This window comes from Nanorana parkeri, unplaced genomic scaffold (assembly GCF_000935625.1).
Source record: "Nanorana parkeri isolate BGI_ZX_2015 unplaced genomic scaffold, ASM93562v1 scaffold1426, whole genome shotgun sequence".
In the NCBI taxonomy this organism is placed as follows: Eukaryota; Metazoa; Chordata; class Amphibia; order Anura; family Dicroglossidae; genus Nanorana; species Nanorana parkeri.
Window position 1 is genome coordinate 135,876 of NW_017307694.1, and position 18,586 is coordinate 154,461.

Sequence of the window (18,586 nt, forward strand, 5' to 3'; positions counted from 1 at the left end):
CATCCAATCCACAGAGAGTGCTGGGACCCCCTTCTCTCTTTCTCCTCTAATAATAATAAGACATTATTACCTCCTCCTCACTGGGCACACACTCTGTCCAGACTCACACCCCCAGCAGGAGAATTCCAGCAATACCAGAGCTCCTCCCCTCTGTCTCAGGTCTACAACAAAATGGCTGCTTAGCAGACATGGAGCACATCACATTTTGCGTCTTTTTAGCTTAAACTTGTGAGAAATTACTCTACATCATATCTACCAAACAATGATTCTGTGTTTTCTATAATGTGTTTTGAATTGAGTAAAACTAGTGTACTGTGCTCTACAACAAAATGGCCGCCTCTCTCTTGCACTGAGGACACTTCCACTGCTCACATAGGACACGGTCGCCCTCTAGTGGTGGCTCCACACTGGAATAAACGCTATGGTGTCTGGCCTCTGGAAGATTGTTCAGTCCCTGTGCTGATCGTCACTATGGCAACCAGGAAGCCGCTAGGCGGCTATGGAACGCACACAGCGGAAGTGGGGGAGCCACAGGGCGGAAGTGAGTTTACAGTTACATTTCAAGGGTTTTGTAACCAGCTTGAGCTGCAGCAATATTAATAATTATTAGTCTAGAAAAACTAGAATGATTCTATTGCTTTATAGGGCAGCCAATAAGATTGTAGCTGACATTGTTCTGATGCTAAGTTGTGAGATGAGAAATATGATTGTTTGCTATGGATGACACACCAAACTCCTCCCCTCTGCCCAGGCTGCCCCTATAATAGTGTCGGGGTCACTCCCAGTCGTGGGGCTCAGTTCCGTGGTTCAGGGTGGACACCAGTCTTTGCTCATTTATCCTTCTGTCCAATGGTTCATTAATACCCAACAGGCGTTCCTCAACCCTGTGACACGCCTCGTGTCCCTCTTTGGTCATGCCATGTCCAGTGTTATCTTGTCACAGAGTAATGGCGTGTGCTGACGGGCTCTTGTTTGAATTAGATGGGTCTGGCATTCCCATACAAGTCCATGGTCATAAGGAGGTCCACTCCAGGTCAAAAGCGGGTTAACTACAAGCCAGAAAAGGTCAAGTACAGGTCAGAAGGTCAACTGCAGGTCAGAAGGAGGTCAACTGAAGATCAGGAGGAGTTAACTACAGGCCAGAAAAAGGTCAACTGCTGGTCAGAAGGAGGTCAACTGAAGATCAGGAGGAGTTAACTACAGGCCAGAAGGAGGTCAACTGCTGGTCAGAAGGAGGTAAACTGAAGAACAGAAGATTAACTGCAGTTCAGAAGGAGGTCAACTACAGGTCAGAAGGAGGTCAACTGAAGATCAGGAGATCGACTGCAGTTCAGAAGGAGGTTAACTACAGGCCAGAAAAAGGTCAACTGCTGGTCAGAAGGAGGTCAACTGGAGATCAGGAGATCGACTGGAGTTTAAAAGGAGGTAAACTGAAGAACAGAAGATTAACTGCAGTTCAGAAGGAGGTCAACTACAGGTCAGAAGGAGGTCAACTGAAGATCAGGAGATCGACTGCAGTTCAGAAGGAGGTTAACTACAGGCCAGAAAAAGGTCAACTGCTGGTCAGAAGGAGGTCATCTGCAGGCAAGAAGGAGTTAAACTATGGATCAGGAGATCAACTGGAGTTCAGAAGGAAGTTAACTACAGGTCAGAAAAAGGTCAACTGCTGGTCAGAAGGTCAACTGCAGTTCAGAAGGAGGTCAACTGAAGATTGACTGCAGTTCAGAAGGAGGTTAACTACACGCCAGAAAAAGGTCAACTGCTGGTCAGAAGGAGGTCAACTGGAGATCAGGAGATCGACTGGAGTTTAGAAGGAGGTAAACTGAAGATCAGAAGATTAACTGCAGTTCAGAAGGAGGTCAACAGCTGGTCAGAAGGAGGTCAAATGTACCTGTCAATGAATTTTGAATGATCTCAGAAGCTGTCAAGACAGGACCTGGATACCCCTCCTCTTCTCCCAATGTCTATTCACATAGCAGCACAGGTCCGTGTAGGAAGAGGAGAAGCGGAGCACAAGCAGGAACGGCTGGAGGGAGCACTCAGGTTATTGACTGATAAATGCAGGGAAAAGGTTCATGCAGATCGATTGGCTGTTGAGTCCGACTTTTTCATTGTTCGGTCTTTGTCAGGCTGTTTGTAAAGGAACGTGGACAGGTTTATTGTATGTAAAGCAAGAACAACAATTGGAAGAGACATTTTTGTGCTACACAATAAGCCATTTTTTATTTCTTTCAAAGCCTCAGCCCGCATGGTTATAAATACTGTATATATATATATATATATATATATATATATATATATATATATATAAGGTGACCTTTTTAAAAAAAAGATACTTCCAGTTTAGAGAGAAGGATCTCCGTATAAAGTTTTTATACATATTTTTTAGTCCACTGTATATGTTTCAGGCCATTTTCTGTATTAGAGTTCATGTAGACTGCTGCTGTTAGCCTTCAAAAAAAGTCTGCAGGTTCCTTTTCACGTCAACGGCGTCGCACAAAATGACTGATCTGAGGCTGGGTTTGGTTTGACCTGCTTTGTGTTTCCGGTCCCGCTGAGGTGAATTTGCAAGGGCACAAGGGTTTGGGTAGCCCCCCCTCTGCCTGAGCCCATAAACTAATCGAGAATTATGGGACTCCAACGCTGAGGATATCTCATGGTTACCTCATCTCAACAAAGAACACATGCGCTGAATTTAACAAAAAAAAAGAAAAATTCCATGGCACTTCAGTATCCAGATGATCCAAAGGAGAGCAAAAACCTTAGGAACGGCTTGTCGCAGTAAAACACAATAATATGATGGTAACTTAATGCACACACACAGGATCTGTCTATGCAGGTGCCATAAAGCTGCAGGTTTGGTTTTCTATGCATTGGGGTATATTGACATCCCATTCACAATCAATGGACTGCTTTAGCGTAACGTGCGCATTAGGGGACACGAGACTGTGAAGAAGGTTTTATAAAGTGTTGTCCATTTGCTCTGACAAAATTGCTTCCTCAAAGCCAATTCGGTACTCAGTGGATCAAAATGTGGAAGGTGGATGTCTCTTGTGGGTTGTGTTTGCAATATCTGTAGTAGCCCTCAGGGGTTTGCCTCAAAAAATAACCATAAGCAATGATTCAAATATTGATTTTTTTCCCCCTCTATGCATCAACTTCCACATCTGGTTGAGGAGCCTCCAGTCCCACATGGGAAACGAAGATGTGCCATGAAGGAGATCTGGCTGAGTATTCTTTCCAACATAGACAGGACATTTCCGCTTAGAACTGACTTCCAGGCAACAGACTAATACAACCTCTGCGGGGCCTCCAATGTTGCCTACTAGAACAACATCTAGCATACGTAGAATATGCAAATGGTTTCTCCTATGTGGGAATTTTTTTTGTGGTTAATAAGGACAGATTCCAGGAAATCCACTGAATTCTTTCATGTCTGGTGAGAGAGCATTTGGAGGCAAAGCATGTCCACATCCTGAACATCAATATGGTTTCATAACCTCCCAGGTCCGAGATTTTCCCATGAGGGAAAAGTCTTGATGATGACTTATGTGGTGGCAACAGGATTGGTGTAACCCTCAACCACCAATGCTAAAAGTCCTCTAACCCATCGCAACCTGAGAGGCGTCTTATCCAAGGGCTGAAGATAAGACTCTGGAATGGCTGTTGGGTGACTAAGTGGACATCTAGGAGAGAAGTCCCTTTCACGCACGGTTCTTAGAGCTTCCTTAACATCAATATTGTTTCACCGTTGCCAATAGGGACAGAATTCAGAATATGAATATGGCTTCTCCCCTTCGTTACCACGCTGGTGTGATGTGAGATCTGCCCTCTGGGTAAAAGAAGCACCAGAACATGTGAATGGTTTACCACTATGAGCTGTGGGACAAGTAATGGGGGGTGAGTGATGGCAAGTATACTACTTCTCCAAGTGATTTTGGGAAGAATTAATGTCTGCGTAAAACCTCTTCTTCCGAGAACACAGGAGTATTTTTCCCCACCGCCTGAGTGTGGTGGTGTGAAACCAGAGAAAGATCTTCCTCATTCTGACCGCAATCAACAGCTCTGCATGATTGTTTTCATCTATGATGAGATACAACTCCATGGAAGAGGGCTCACCAAATTATGAACTGGAATATGGCTCCTCTCTGTCTTCATGGGTGTTGAGTACCAATTACTTGGCAGTTCCCCGGTTAAGAACATGATTGTGGCTTCTGGCCTGTGTGAGCTGTCAGGTGTAAAAGTAGTTGATCTATCTCGGAAAAACATCTCCCGCATTCCGAACATGAATAGCGCTTCTCCACCATGTGAATGGCCTGGTGAATGGTAAGTTGGTCCCTGGAAGGAAATTTTTTTTCGCATTCTGAACACGCATATGGCTTCACCCTGGCATGAACTTTTTCATGCGCCACCAGGTTTGACCTCAGGGTAAACCTCTTCCCACACTCCGCGCAGGAATGCGGCTTTTCCCCAGTGTGAATCCTTACGTGCCCTATCAGTAGAGATTTCTGGGCAAACCCTCTCCCGCATTCCAGACACGAATATGGCTTCTCTCCCGTGTGACTCCTCTCGTGTAAAGTCAGATGGTATTTTTTGGAAAAACACCTTCCGCATTCGGAACATGAAAAGGGCTTCTCCCCCGTGTGAACTTTTCTATGTGCATAAAAAGTTGATTTCTGGCTAAAGCTTTTGCCGCACTCCGAACAAGAATACGGCTTCATCCCTGTGTGAATTCGCTCGTGTTCTGTGAGACTTCCTCGCCGGGTAAAACATCTCCCACATTCAGAACATGAAAAGGACTTCATAGCTGTGTGAGTTCTTTGGTGTCCAATGAGTTCCTGTTTCCGAGGAAACCGCTTCCCACATTCTGAACATGAGTATGGCTTGTCCCCATCGTGAACTCGCTGGTGGGAAGTGAGGTCTACCCTCTGGGTCAACGAAGCACCAGAACATGGGAATGATTCACCAATATGAGCTGTAGGACAAGTAATAGGAGGAGAGTGAACAGGGAAATTCCCGCCATGTGTAGAGGGTTCTGATGACAGACTGTAAACCGTTGGATGGAGAGTTATGGTAATGGGGTTCACTCCTAAAGAACTGGATGCGGCCTCTTTATCTTCCGTTCCACAATCTGGAGGAAACCAAACATAATAAGAATCTTAAAAGCTGAACTCCAATATGGAGGCTACCATGACAGGTTCTCATTTCAGAATAGGTTCCCTTCATGGATAGGACTTTACATAAAACCTGTCAAGGCATATTCAAGCTGAAACAATGAGTTGGCACCTCATGACGTCTTCATATATACCTTACCAATCTCAAGTTTGGATGTCAGAGCTTCGACATGCCCACTGAGCAATACTGGCTCTTCACACTGAAAGTAATGGGGGTGTCCTAATTTGGGGCTTCCAGAGGCAAAGAAGAACATATCAATGGCGTGAACGTGGTTTTCATTCACTATGTCATCCTGAATAATGTATACTAGGGATGCACCGATACCGATAATAGTATCGGTGCTGATACCAAGTATTTGGGCGAGTACTTGCCCAAATGCTCCGATGCCTAGCCCGATACCCGAACTTCCAGTATCAGGTAGCCGGGCAGCGAGTCATTACATGCTGCCTGACTCCCTCGTCACTTGGTGACGAGAGAGCATGGAGTCAGCTTCCCGGCCAATCAGGAAGCTGTGCAGCGTATAATGACTCACCGCCTAGCTTCCTGATTGGTTGGGAAGCTGGCCAATCAGGAAGCTGGACGGTGTGTCATTACCTGTACCCCAGATTCCTGATTGGCAAGAAAGCTGGCTCCATGCTCCGTCGTCACCTGGTGATGAGGGAGTATGGAGCCGGCTTCACAGCCAATCAGGAAGCCGGGCGCCATGTAATGTTTCGCTGCTCGGCTTCCTGATTGGCCGGCTTCTCGATCAATCAGGAAGCCAGGTGGCGAGTCAATACCCACCCTCTGGCTTCTGGATTTGCCAGAAAGCCAGATCCATGCTTCCTCGTCAAAAATATCGGTACTCAATATGGAAAAATCGGTATTGGTGCATCCCTAATGTATACAACCAACAGTCTTGCTTAAAACCTAGCAGAACACCAGAAAGAAAACAAGAGGATAGATAGGACACTGAACCTCCACCAAAAACTACCTTTGGTCACCTTCCAGTTGGCTTTGGCAAACATGGGTGTTCACAAAATCTAAACTGAAACCACCAACTTTCTAACAAATTGACTTGATCTCATGACCCGGCTGGGAGGCGTCTCCTGCGAACACAAGCTGTCCTTTGCCAACACCAGCAGTTCAGAAATGTCTGTTGATGGAGGATTGAGAGTGTTCCCGTCCCCATGTGATAAGGACCACAAGAAATGATGGAAGGACAGTCACCTTGTCAAGAGAAAAAGCAGTGATGAGAATAAAAACCTAGTAGGACTCAAACCAATGACCCTTCAGGACAGAGTTTGCCTAACCACGTACCGCTGTCTTTCCATAAACATGCCATTCACCATCTTTCTTGTCAAATCCTGGCTATGTTTTACACTCTTAATTCTGCTGGACATCCAACCATATCTGGCTGAGAACTCATTACTTACCTGTGATGCTCTCCTTAAGGATTTCCTCCTCTTTAATTGTCACTTGTATTTCATCCTCCTCGGTTTTGATGTCTCTGGTGTCTGTGAATAAAGATGAGAGTGAAGCCCATGGTACAGAGTTGTATGAGAGACCCCAGAGAGTGTGTGTGGGGGGGAGACTGGTCACGTCTCTTGGCTGGTAACACACAATGACATGATGTGAGGAGGAGAGCCGGAGTCTAATAGAGGCTGATGGCTCCTGACTCCCCCCACTAGACACATTCCGTCCCCCCCATTACTGTCTACTGACAGAGGAGGGAGAGAAGAAGAGATTGTTGTAGTGACTGAACAAGGAGAATCTGGGACTCTTCTCTGGATTTAGTGTTTATTACTCACCTGTGCTGATCTCTGGAGGGATTTCATCCTCTTCACATGGATCACTATCTAACACATACGACTCTTCTTCCTCTCTACGTTCAACTCCACAATCAGACAGGTTTACATCCAGCGTCACCTATAGAACAATTATTCCTTTACAAGTTGTCCTGTTACCTCTAAAAGTATTTCATGGATGTGGTTTTCAGTTAAAGTGTGCTTTAAAATCCAGTGATACCCATCCTTGTGTCCTTCTAGATACTCCCACTCCTCCATGGAGAAATGGACAGAGACATCCTGACACCTTATAGGAACCTGACACACACAATGATACAGTCACCATCCAGACACATCCCTTGTCTGTTCCTGGATCATGTCCCAGAATCCCCGGCACCACTCACCTCTCCCGTCAGCAGCTCAATGATCTTCTGGGTGACTTCTAGAATCTTCTTGTTTTTTCTCAGAGAGTCAGATAGAGGTTTAATAAAGGAACTTGGTGTCTTCATCAAGTGGGAAGCAGCCAAGCCATCAGATAACTTGAAAGCGATATAATTCTATAAAACAAAATTCACGTTATGCCATCGTCTAAACAAGAATTGAAAGCCTCAAAACATTAAAAAATCATTTTAGAACAATATGGTTATCACTGCGTTTTATTAAAGGAGATAAAAATTATGTCATGTGACCTCCTAGAATCCTCTTCTGAGATAGAGATTAGGGTGATGTCATGGGACCTCCCAGAATCCTCTTCTGAGATAGAAATATAGGTGATGTCATGAGACCTCCCAGAATCCTCTTCTGAGATAGAGATAAGGGTGATGTCATGAGACCTCCCAGAATCTTCTTCTGAGATAGAGATAAGGGTGATGTCATGAGACCTCCCAGAATCCTCTTCTGAGATAGAGATAAGGGTGATGTCATGAGACCTACCAGAAGCCTCTTCTGAGATAGAGATATGGGTAATGTCATGTGTCCTCCCAGAATCCTCCTCACCTCTCCATTCAGCAGGAAGATGATCTCCAGGGTGAGGTCTAATACTTTCTCAGTCATGTGACTCTGATCCTTCTCCATCCTCAGGTGGTCTACTCAGAGGTATCCCTAGTAAACCTTTCCACTTTTATAAGGTCGTGTTTGTCATATCACACAAAAAAACCTGTAATGAGGGAAAATAAACATATGAAACAAGCATAGACATCCTAGTGAAAGACAGGGAGGCACAGGTATGGGTAAGAGGAAGTGCACAGTATAGTAGGTGTTTTAGATAGCACATACTTATATCCACACAGTAACCTGATCCACCAGGTTACATGACCATGCCGAAAAACCTTTCAGAACCCCTTAGGCCTGAGACTTTCCCATGAGGAGCACTATGGCGAATTACTTGGTGGCAAGTAACCCTCAACCACCAATGCTTAATGCCCTCAAACTCATTGCAGCCTGAGACCTCTCATTCCGGGGCTGAAGATAGGACTCTAATGAATGGCTTTTGGGTCAATAAGTGGACACGTAGCAGAGAAGACCCATCCATGTACGACTATTATAGAGATTTTTCTGCTCGGGTAACAAAGGGCTGATAGGACTCGGAGGTACACAGCGTCAGGACAGAAAATGTCATGCAGTAAGAACAAGAGGCCGCTGTTGTGAAGGGCCCATTGCTCATAGCAACCATCCATGATTGCCCTTACCGCTTGTGACATTGGCCATGGAGCACAGAAGCGAGCGTAACCCTCCCTTCCGACACTTTCTCCAGCAACTTCCACTATGAGCTCCTGGTGCGTTCTATAGGCACATGGTAAATACCAGCTTCTGACTTGTATCTTTCACGTGAACATAGGGTTGCCACCTGTCCTGGATTTGCCTGGACAGTCCAGGTTTTGAGTCCTGTGTCTGCTGTGTCTGGGTTTCAGCTGGCCTGAAACCTGGAAACAGCAGATACAGGACTCAAAACCCAGACTGTCCAGGCGAATCCGGGATAGGTGTCAACCCTACATAAACAGATCCACTGGTGGTAAATACAATGTGGACATCTAGGACTGCAAGATGGATTCCGAATCGTCCTAGTTGTATCGTCACATTTCAGTTTATTGGACGTTCCTCGTTCCACAATGGTTTGCGATTGGTCCTTACCGCCCACCATAGGAAATGGCTGGGGAAGTTGAACTCTGGGATTTTTGTAAACAGCGGGGGTTCACCACACTGCAAGGGTTAAATGTTTGTTACCTCCTAGTGGTAGAGAAATAAGGTGGAATACTCAAGTGATTCCTCGCTCCGGCAGGCTTCGGGTGCTCACCTCTTCGCTATGACACTCCAGGTTGTGGATGGGCCCTTGCCATCCTCATTGATCCTGCATTGTAGGTGATGACCACCGGCCAGAGAGCCTTAGAGAAGAATCTTTGTGGGGCCCGGTGGTTGCCCAGATGGAAGGAGCCTGTCGGAGCGAGAAGTTCTTCTTTACAAAATCTCAGAGCTCAGCTTGAATGCAACCAGACGGGACCTTCGACCATAGAGCTTAGAAAAGACCATCTGCCTGACACAACATAATGAATAAACTCTGCTCATCAGTAATTCTACAGGACATCTGAGAATACGTCCCCAGCGGCATTGAATCCAGTCCCTATGAAGCTCGCCATCTAATGTTCTACACATCAGAAGAAGGTGGTGATTTGTTAGGGTGACATGACCCAACCCATCCAGTCCACACAGAGTGCTGGGACCCCCTTATCCCATAATAATAAAATATTATTACCTCCTCCACACTGGACACACACAATCCAGCCTCAAACCCATTCCAGGAAGTTTCTTCAACCAGATAAAAACTCCTCCTTCCTCCTGTGGGCTACAACAAAATGGTTGCCTCTGGCTGGAGTACAATTACAAAACAGAAAAAAAACCTCTGAAATATAACAAGTCTTCCCATTTGCAGAAAATGATTCTGAGACCGTAAAACGTGTTTTTGTCAAAAAGAAAAGAGTGAAGAAACTAAATGTGTATACAACAAAATGGCCGCCGCACCTTCTTTGCTCAGGACACATCCTCCTCGCCCTCTAGTGGTGGCTATTGGCATCCAGTTCTCTAACGCTGTATTCCCTACCCAATTACTCGGCCGGGCGTCACTATGGCAACCGGGAAGCTTTTGACAGCGGAAGTGCAGGAACGGCAGTGCGGAAGTGGGAGGAGAATAGTGATGATAGAGAGGAGACAGGTAGCTGTTTATAGCTTCATGTACACAGCCTGAGATGGATTTTTATTATTCTTAAGAAATGGGAAGGCTGATTGCAGGGCTGCATAATCGATTAGTTGGCCGATTATTTTTCTATTAATCGGATAAAAACAAATTGCATCTTTTATTTAAAATGAAATACACAAATAGAGTTAGTTCAGAATGAAACTGAATGCACATTTTTTGCAAACACGCGGCACAGGAATGCAGGGCATTGCAGTACCGCGTGGGCGATCACACTGCGGGCTATTACACTGCGGACGGGAGATATTCGTGAATATCGGGCCGATAATTATTGCTCTCACTCTGGCGCAAAATCGTAAATTTTTCTACGTAGGTGAATCCGACTTGTGTTTCCGTTAGTATTCGTGGGGTCGGGGGGGACTTTCCTTTTTGTTTTTGTATTTTTTATTACATTTTTTTATAACCTTTTTTTTTTATACTTCCTGCCTATCAGGCTGGCTATTGCTCCCAGACACTGCCTGCTGTGTTTACATTTAGCTGTGGAAGTAAAGTGGAAGGGTGACCCCTAATGTCATCTTAAAGAGAACCTGTCGCCTGCAATGTGCTATCCATAGGGGGGCTTGTGAGCCACCATCATGGCTACCCAGATAAACGGCCCATGAAAAATTAGTAGGCCAACATTTTTTAGACCATTACTTTTATTTTTCAAAATACAGTAGAGGTTGGGTGAAAGCTCCGGGGCAGTACAACACTTTTGGTAGTTGGTACATTTTTGTTATAGAGGTCTATACATCACACCAAAAGCAAGGACGACTGAGGAATAAAGAGGGAGATTTGGTTCCAAAAGAAGGACAGTCCCTTCAAATGAGGGACGTTGTAGATGGCTCAGTGATTCAAAATGGGGAACTAGAGAGACACTGACCCCCAAATGAGGAAATGGCAGCACCATCCCCCCCTAGGAACGGGATTACCAACGTGGTGGGTCAATTGCAGAAGTGAATTTTTGAGGGTTGCTTACCATGGTGTGAAACCGGGCAGCGGTGTCTTCAACTGCAGAGAGGAAGCAGCAGAGGCTATGGTGACTCTTTAAGGTTTGGTGGCCAAAGGAGGACACTATGGCATGTCGAGGACCTCAAGACCTTGAAGCAGAGGCTGTGGCGACTCCAAGGTTTGGTGGCCATGGAAGAACATTGCCCATCCAGGGCCTCAAGATTTCCAAGAGCATGTGTGAAGGCCACTCTAACATTGAAGCAGAGGCTGTGGTGACTCGAAGGTTTGATGGCCAAAGAAGGACGCCATGCATGCTGAGGGCTGCAGGGGCATGCACATTATCACTCTAACCTTGAAGCAGAGGCTGCAGTAAATGACTAGAGTTGCCACCTTTTCTTCAAGTGAAACCAGAACACTCTAGCGACGTGCGGACATTTTTTGGGGGAGAATGAGTCGTGGCTTTTTCATATGTAAATATCACAGTTGAGACTATTTTCAGTGGGGGGCCAGTAGCCCCGTCTGTCTCACATCTTGTGTCCGGGTTTTAGCTGCCATGAAACCCGGACACAGCATTCAAAACCCGGACTGTCCAGGTGAATCCTGGACAGGTGGCATCCCTAAGTAAATCTCCAAGGCTTGGAAGCCAAGGTAGGACATTAAGCTTGCATTGGGCTGTGGCAGTGTATCTCCAAGACATGGTGATCTGGAACAATGCCCCAACATAAAATCTTTACTCTTGCATCAAACTAGCTGGGAGAGATACTCTTCCTCCTTAGTATACTAAGCTAAAGCAGGCTGAGTTGAATGGTAAACCCAACCCCAGTGGTCTACGGTGTTTCTCACCGAACGCTGAGAAGAAATAGATCTCGGCATGCTTGCTTCAGGTCATGGCTCATCTGCTAGGAACAAAAATATAAAGATGGCAGTTTGGAAGCATATACCTTAAAAAAGGCAGTGATGGCAATATTTCTGTACTAACAGGTTCTCTTTAATCAGGCCTAGTTGCAGCTTTGATATCTTCTGTTTTCCCTCAACCAAACCAGCTGCTGATAAGCCTGAAGTCCTTCCATCACAAGCCAAGCTGCAGGGATGGTAGTCCACGTACCTGATTTCTCTCATTAGGCCCTAATGAAGGGGGTGTGTTTTGGACCCCTGAAGCGGGTTGACTACTCTGCTTGAATGTCCCCCTGACACTAGCTGAATAAAGTTGTATCTGAATTATTTTAAACCCCAACTCCAGGAATAAAATCTAAAAACTATAATCCCTCCCTCCTACCACCACCCCTTAAAAAAACAAAAAACCTAAGTCCTGTTCTTCACTTTCCTTACCTCATGATAACATGATCATCCAGCGCTGGGTCCTCCTCCTCTCTGTGGGGTTCCTTCAGAGGTCTTGTTTCCATGCCACTGCCTGTGTCATGTGGACAATTCCCATGGGGTCCTCCAGAGCAGGGGCAAGCAACCTCAGTACCCCAGCTGTGGTGGTACTACAAGTCCCACGAGGCATTGCAAGACTCTGACAGCCATAGACGTAACTCCCAGAGGCAAAGGCATTATGGGATATGCAGTTTCACCACAACAGGCCTTGTTGAGGTTGCCTACCACTGCTCTAGAGGACCACGGTTAGAGGGGAGGCCGGCGAGGGTTACTGCATAGCACTGGTTTAGTGGTACCTACCAGCGGAAACCTGGATGGTGAAACTTTAACACCTGTCAGGATAGGTTACAGTGGGGTGGTAGGGAATAGGTCTTGAGTGGAGTTGGGTTTTAACTGGTGTGGCACTTCAATTCCCGGCTGTCATGCACAGAGAAAGTCCCGGCTGTCATGTACAGAGAAAGTCCCAGCTGTCATGTACAGAGAAAGTCCCGGCTGTCATGTACAGAGAAAGTCCCGCCTGTCAGGTACAGAGAAAGTCCCGGCTGTCATGTACAGAGAAAGTCCCGGCTATCATGTACAGAGAAAGTTCCGGCTGTCATGTAAAGAAAAGTCCCGGCTGTCATGTACAGAAAAAGTCCCGGCTGTCATGAACAGAGAAAGTCCCGGCTGTCATGTACAGAGAAAGTCCCGGCTGTCATGCACAGAGAAAGTCCCGGCTGTCATGCACAGAGAAAGTCCCAGCTGTCGTGTACAGAGAAAGTCCCGGCTGTCGTGTACAGAGAAAGTCCCGGCTGTCATGCACAGAGAAAGTCCCGGCTGTCACGTACAGAGAAAGTCCCGGCTGTCATGTACAGAGAAAGTCCCGGCTGTCATTTTGACAGCAGCCATTTGCCAGAAATACCTCCTGTAGAGCAGCATGGGGTGGGGGTGCAGCATACACCCAAGGTACTTTATTGAAGCTTTTTGGTGTGCCTTAGGTTAACCAACGGATATAGGAGAATAATTGAAGTCTTACATTGTTTTTCCCTTTGTAGTCCTTTCTTTATTCATGTCTCAGCACTCACCCCTGACACAGAAGCCTCTTCTTCTATAAAGGAAGATTAGTCTTGAGTCAAAGGAATAAGGCTTCGTCCCCTGTGGACTTGTACATGCCGGCTCAGAGCTGACTTCTGGGCAAAACATCTCCCGCATTCCAGACACGCATGAGGCTTCTCCCCTGTATGAGTCCTCTGATGAAAAACAAGATGCTGTCTGATGGAGAAACGTCTCCCGCACTCGGGACATTGAAAGGGCTTCTCCCCGGTGTGAATTCGTTCATGTCTGACGAGAGAGGACCTGGAGGTAAAGCATTTCCCGCATTGTGAGCACGAATTCGACTTCACACTTTTGTGAATTTTTTCATGGCTTGTAAGCATGTATTTCAAAGCAAAACATTTCCCGCACTCAGCACAGGAATATGGCCTCTCCCCTGTGTGATATTGTTCGTGGGTGATGAGACTTGATCTTTGTGCGAAACACTTGCCGCACTCCAGGCAGGAAAAAGTCTTCTGCTCTGCATGAGTCATCTCGTGTGAAATAAGTTGGTCTCTTGTAGAAAAGCAAGTGCCACGTTCTGAACATGAATATGGCTTCTCCCCCACATGGGTGGCCTGGTGTATGATAAGTTGGTCTCTCGCATGAAAACCGGTGCCACATTCCGAACATGAATACGGCTTCACTTTCTCATGAATTTTTTTATGCGAGACTAGATATGACTTCTGGGTAAACCTTTTTCCGCACTGCCCACATAAATGTGGCCTCTCCCCCGTGTGCATTCTTATGTGCCCGGTCAACAGAGATTTCTGGGCAAAACATTTCCCACACTCCGAACACAAATATGGCTTCTCTCCCGTGTGAGTCCTCTGATGCAAGACAAGATGGGACTTCTGGGAAAAACATCTTTCGCATTCGGAACACGGAAATGGCTTCTCCCCAGTGTGGACTTTTTGATGTCCGTAAAAAGATGACCTCTGGCTAAAACTTTTCCCGCACTGCGAACACGAATACGGCTTCAACCCCGTGTGAGTTCTCTGGTGGTCAATGAGACCGCCTCTCTTGGAAAAACTCCGCTTACATTCAGGGCATGTGAATGACCTCACGGCCGTGTGAGTTCTTTGGTGTCCGATGAGTTCCTGTTTCCGAGGAAAACATTTCCCGCATTCCCAACATGAGTACGGCTTCTCCCCTTTGTGATCTAGCGGGTGGGAAACGAAGTCTGACCTCTGGCCAAAAGAGTCACCAGAGCATGGGAAAGGTTCGTCAACTTTGTGAGCTGTGTGATGGGTACCGGAAGGTGAGTGATCGGGAAACCGCCCCCCATGTGTGGAGGGATCCAATGAGAGAGCTTCTCCACAAACTGGTGGAAGAAGATTTAGGGTAATGGGGTTTTGTCCTGAAGAACCAGAGGTGACGCCACCATCTTCCTCTCCACCATCTAGAGGAAATACAAATAACGGTAAGTAAGGATTTAGAAAGCCAAACTCCCTTCTCCGCCTGCAGTGATTGGTTCTGGTAGTGGGAGGGAAGCCAAAGCATCCCCAGGTAGGGAGGAGGTCAGGACTACTTCCCTAGTGCTGGGATCTAGAGCCTTCTGAACTGAATGGGTCTACCAAGTCTGGTCATGGGCTGGGAAGGCAGAGAGGCCATGTGTCACAGTTCAGCTGCAGACTTGCCGCCGAAACTACCACCACCACCACCCCATGGAGTTTGCCCGGGTACCGACCTTTGGCTTGTCCCTGAAAATCCTTATCCTCAGTCTGGCCTGAGCTTTGACCTGTCCCTGGTAATCCCAGTCTTCAGTCTGTCCCTATCCTCTGGATTGTCCCTGGAAGTCCTAGTCATCTGTCTGTCCCTGACCTTTGTTTTTTCCATTGTATGTATGTCTGCAACCTGTCCAGAACTCTGGCCGTGTCCACCATTCTTGGCTGTTAGGTGAGTTGGGTGAACCTAGGGATTGTGACCTGGTGTCAGCAGGCAGCTAAGCCCATCTCCACCATCAGGAGCTTTGGTAAACACCGGCTGGCCCTTAGATTCCACATCCTGAGGGACCCCATGGCACCTACCTAGCATTGCAGCATCCTGCCCAGTACCTTGACCTACCAGCCTATTCTGTCTTCCAACACCTCCTTCCGTTCCCTGCTCTGTTCCCCGGTAGTACAGCTCTGGGAGTTGTCAGCCTACAGGGCTTGCACCCTTTCCTCTAAGTGTCCCTGCCAGTGTAGTAGAAACGGTCCACATACCTGATTCCAGTTGATACCCGTGAGCCCCGTTCTGTGACACCATGGAGGCAAACATCCCTGGGGGTGCTGGAGTAGAACTATGGGTTTGGGACCCCACTGTGTGAAAGAGCGTTAGGGGGGGTCCCAAACCCATAGGGCCGATCACGTGGGAGCTGTACACACAGGAGACGTGGACAGATCTTGGAGAGCGGTGTCTGCCCAGCTGGCCGAGGGACTGGTACGGTAATGACTGCCTCTAAGGATCTATGTGAGGGGAATGATTTGTCTGCAGGGTGGGGGGTCGTGTCGCCATATTATCAGATCTGTTTGACCGGCTCGATGCTGATTGGCTTCCCGGCCAATCAGCATCGAGCCAGCTAAACAGCAGGGAGCCAGCTTCCCGGCTCCATGTTCGCATGCGGCACTGCCGGTCAGAGGAAATCTCCCTGAGCCTTGCAGACACTGTTTACTGGCCGATCACGCAACGCACTGGGCCCTATCCTCTCCGGTCTTCAACCAGTGGTGGGGTTGCCCTGGAGAATGCAGAGAGCAGTGCTAACATTATCCCTCTCTACAGCAATAAATAAATGTATAGGGTGCTGTGGTGACTCTCATTCAGGGGCCATGATGTCCTGCACTCTCAGTCTGTCCTCAGTCTTCTGGGTTGAGTGACACTGGGCGTCATTAAACCCAGAAGACTGAGGACATCTTGTAGCGGAGAACAGGCACCGAGGGGGACATATAGGAGCCACAGATTTTTTTTCAACTTCCTGAAGAGTATTTAAGTATAAAATTATCCTGGACTTGTATTCTATTTTAACATTTTTGTTTAGGAACCCAAATCATCTTTGGAATTCAGATTACTCACCTGTGTTGATCTCTGGAGGAATTTCCACTCTAATCCTCACATGTTCTTCTTCCTCCTCCTCAGATTTGACGTCTCTCTGAGTGTCTCCGGGGTCTGCAAATAAAGATGAGAGTGAAGCCCCCTGTACTGAGATGTATGAGAGACCCCAGAGAGTGTGTGTGGGGGGAGACTGGTCACGTCTCTTGGCTGGTAACACACAATGACATGATGTGAGGAGGAGAACCGGAGTCTAATAGAGGCTGATGGCTCCTGACTCCCCCCACTAGACATATTCCGTCCCCCCATTACTGTCTACTGACAGAGGAGGGGGGAGAAGAAGAGATTGTTGTAGTGACTGAACAAGGAGAATCTGGGACTCTTTTCTGGATTTAGTGTTTATTCCTCACCTGTGCTCATCTCTGGAGGGATTTCCTCCGTATGTGGACCATCATCCCCTCCATGTTCAAATTCAAGCAAATCTTCACTCTAAAATGATATTATATTATCAGTTTTTCATTTTAAATGAATAAAATACAGAAGATCTTTAGTCCCAGCTACCTGATAATCCTGAGGGATCTCCTTATGTTCCCGTGTGGAATCCCGGAAATACAGAGGACGGGTCTGAGGGATCTCATGATGTTCCTGTGTGGAATCTCGGGAATACAGAGGACGGGTCTGAAGGATCTAGCTCACCTCTCCCGTCAGAAGCTCAATCATCTCGCTGGTGACTTCTTCAACCTTCTTGGTCTTTCTCAGGGAGGGAGATGGAGGATCTATAACGGGGTTTTGGGTCTTCATCATGTTGGAAGCAACCAAGCCATCAGATAACTTGAAAGCGATATAATTCTATATTAAAAGCCAAAACACAACTTATGTCACCATCCAAAGTAGATTAAACTTCCTCGATTCATCAACATAATTCTCATTACAATAAGTTTCACCTCTCCAGTCAGGTCTGTGTGTTATTAATAGAGATACGAGTGATGTCATGTGACCTCCCAGAATCCTCCTCACCTCTCCGGTCAGGTCTGTGTTTTATTAATAGAGATAAGAGTGATGTCATGTGACCTCCCAGAATCCTCCTCACCTCTCCGGTCAGGTCTGTGTTTTATTAATAGAGATAAGAGTGATGTCATGTGACCTCCCAGAATCCTCCTCACCTCTCCGGTCAGGTCTGTGTTTTATTAATAGAGATAAGAGTGATGTCATGTGACCTCCCAGAATCCTCCTCACCTCTCCGGTCAGCAGGTAGATGATCTCCAGGGTGAGGTTTAGTATCCTCTCAGTCATGTGACCGCGCTCCTTCTCCATCCTTGGCTGGGTAATCTATTTGGAGCTCTTTCTTGCAGGACGCGTTGCCCTCAGTTAAGTTGGGTTGGCTGTACCATGAAAAAAACTGAAGTGAGACCAAATATTGAATATGTGTGTAAAGATTAATATCAAGCAAAACAAATGGCAAACGCACTCATCAATTAGTTACCAGCTTTACAGCGCGGTGCACATGGAAGGGCTTTAAACAGTAATAGCAAAAAGTTTCCCAGCACGCTCACCAGTCAGCATGCAAAAAAACTTGTCTCACCGCTAAGGCTAAAAGCAGAGGTTTAGATACACGTCTTCTGCAGAAAATGTGAAAGTCGAACATCCGTGCCAAGCCACCTCTATATAGTGCGGTCCTAACTCTAACCTATGAGAGTCTCCATCTTGGAGCACATGGGGGCAGAAGATAAAATTGGGTGCAGGTTTGTCAGGAGGAAGGCCAACCTCCCTTAAAGGCACAGGTACGCACAAAGGATCCCGCACATCACAATGGCAGCTGGGACCCCCCCATGCGTCACTTTTTGGGGAACTTTTTGCTAGTAACCAGGGGATGCTAGACTGTCATTACACACTGAGAACCCGGCGGAGCTGCCATGATATCACGGCGGCTCCGCCAGGTTTTCAGTGTGTAATGACAGTTCAGCATCTCCTGGTTACCTAGTGACCAGGG

The 18,586-nt window shown here is 46.8% G+C and overlaps 2 protein-coding genes across 2 annotated transcripts in view; both read right to left on the minus strand.

Annotated features, from left to right (window-relative positions):
* The window catches only part of LOC108798192 (oocyte zinc finger protein XlCOF7.1-like), a 44,800-nt gene extending 36,785 nt beyond the window's left edge, over window positions 1-8,015 (minus strand). The window contains 5 exon segments of the mRNA XM_018569920.1: window positions 4,317-5,131; window positions 5,314-5,481; window positions 6,591-6,671; window positions 6,966-7,083; window positions 7,938-8,015. Coding sequence (XP_018425422.1) covers window positions 4,317-5,131; window positions 5,314-5,481; window positions 6,591-6,671; window positions 6,966-7,083; window positions 7,938-8,015 — 1,260 coding nt within the window.
* Window positions 8,016-13,550: 5,535 nt separating this feature from the next.
* On the minus strand, window positions 13,551-17,910 carry LOC108798193 (gastrula zinc finger protein XlCGF57.1-like). Its single transcript, XM_018569921.1, has 4 exons — window positions 17,833-17,910; window positions 17,293-17,445; window positions 16,621-16,741; window positions 13,551-14,968 (listed from the first exon to the last, which is right to left on the minus strand). The coding sequence occupies exons 1-4, from the start codon at window positions 17,908-17,910 to the stop codon at window positions 13,596-13,598; spliced, it is 1,725 nt and encodes a 574-aa protein (XP_018425423.1). The 3' UTR covers window positions 13,551-13,595.
* Between the last annotated feature and the right edge of the window lie 676 nt (window positions 17,911-18,586).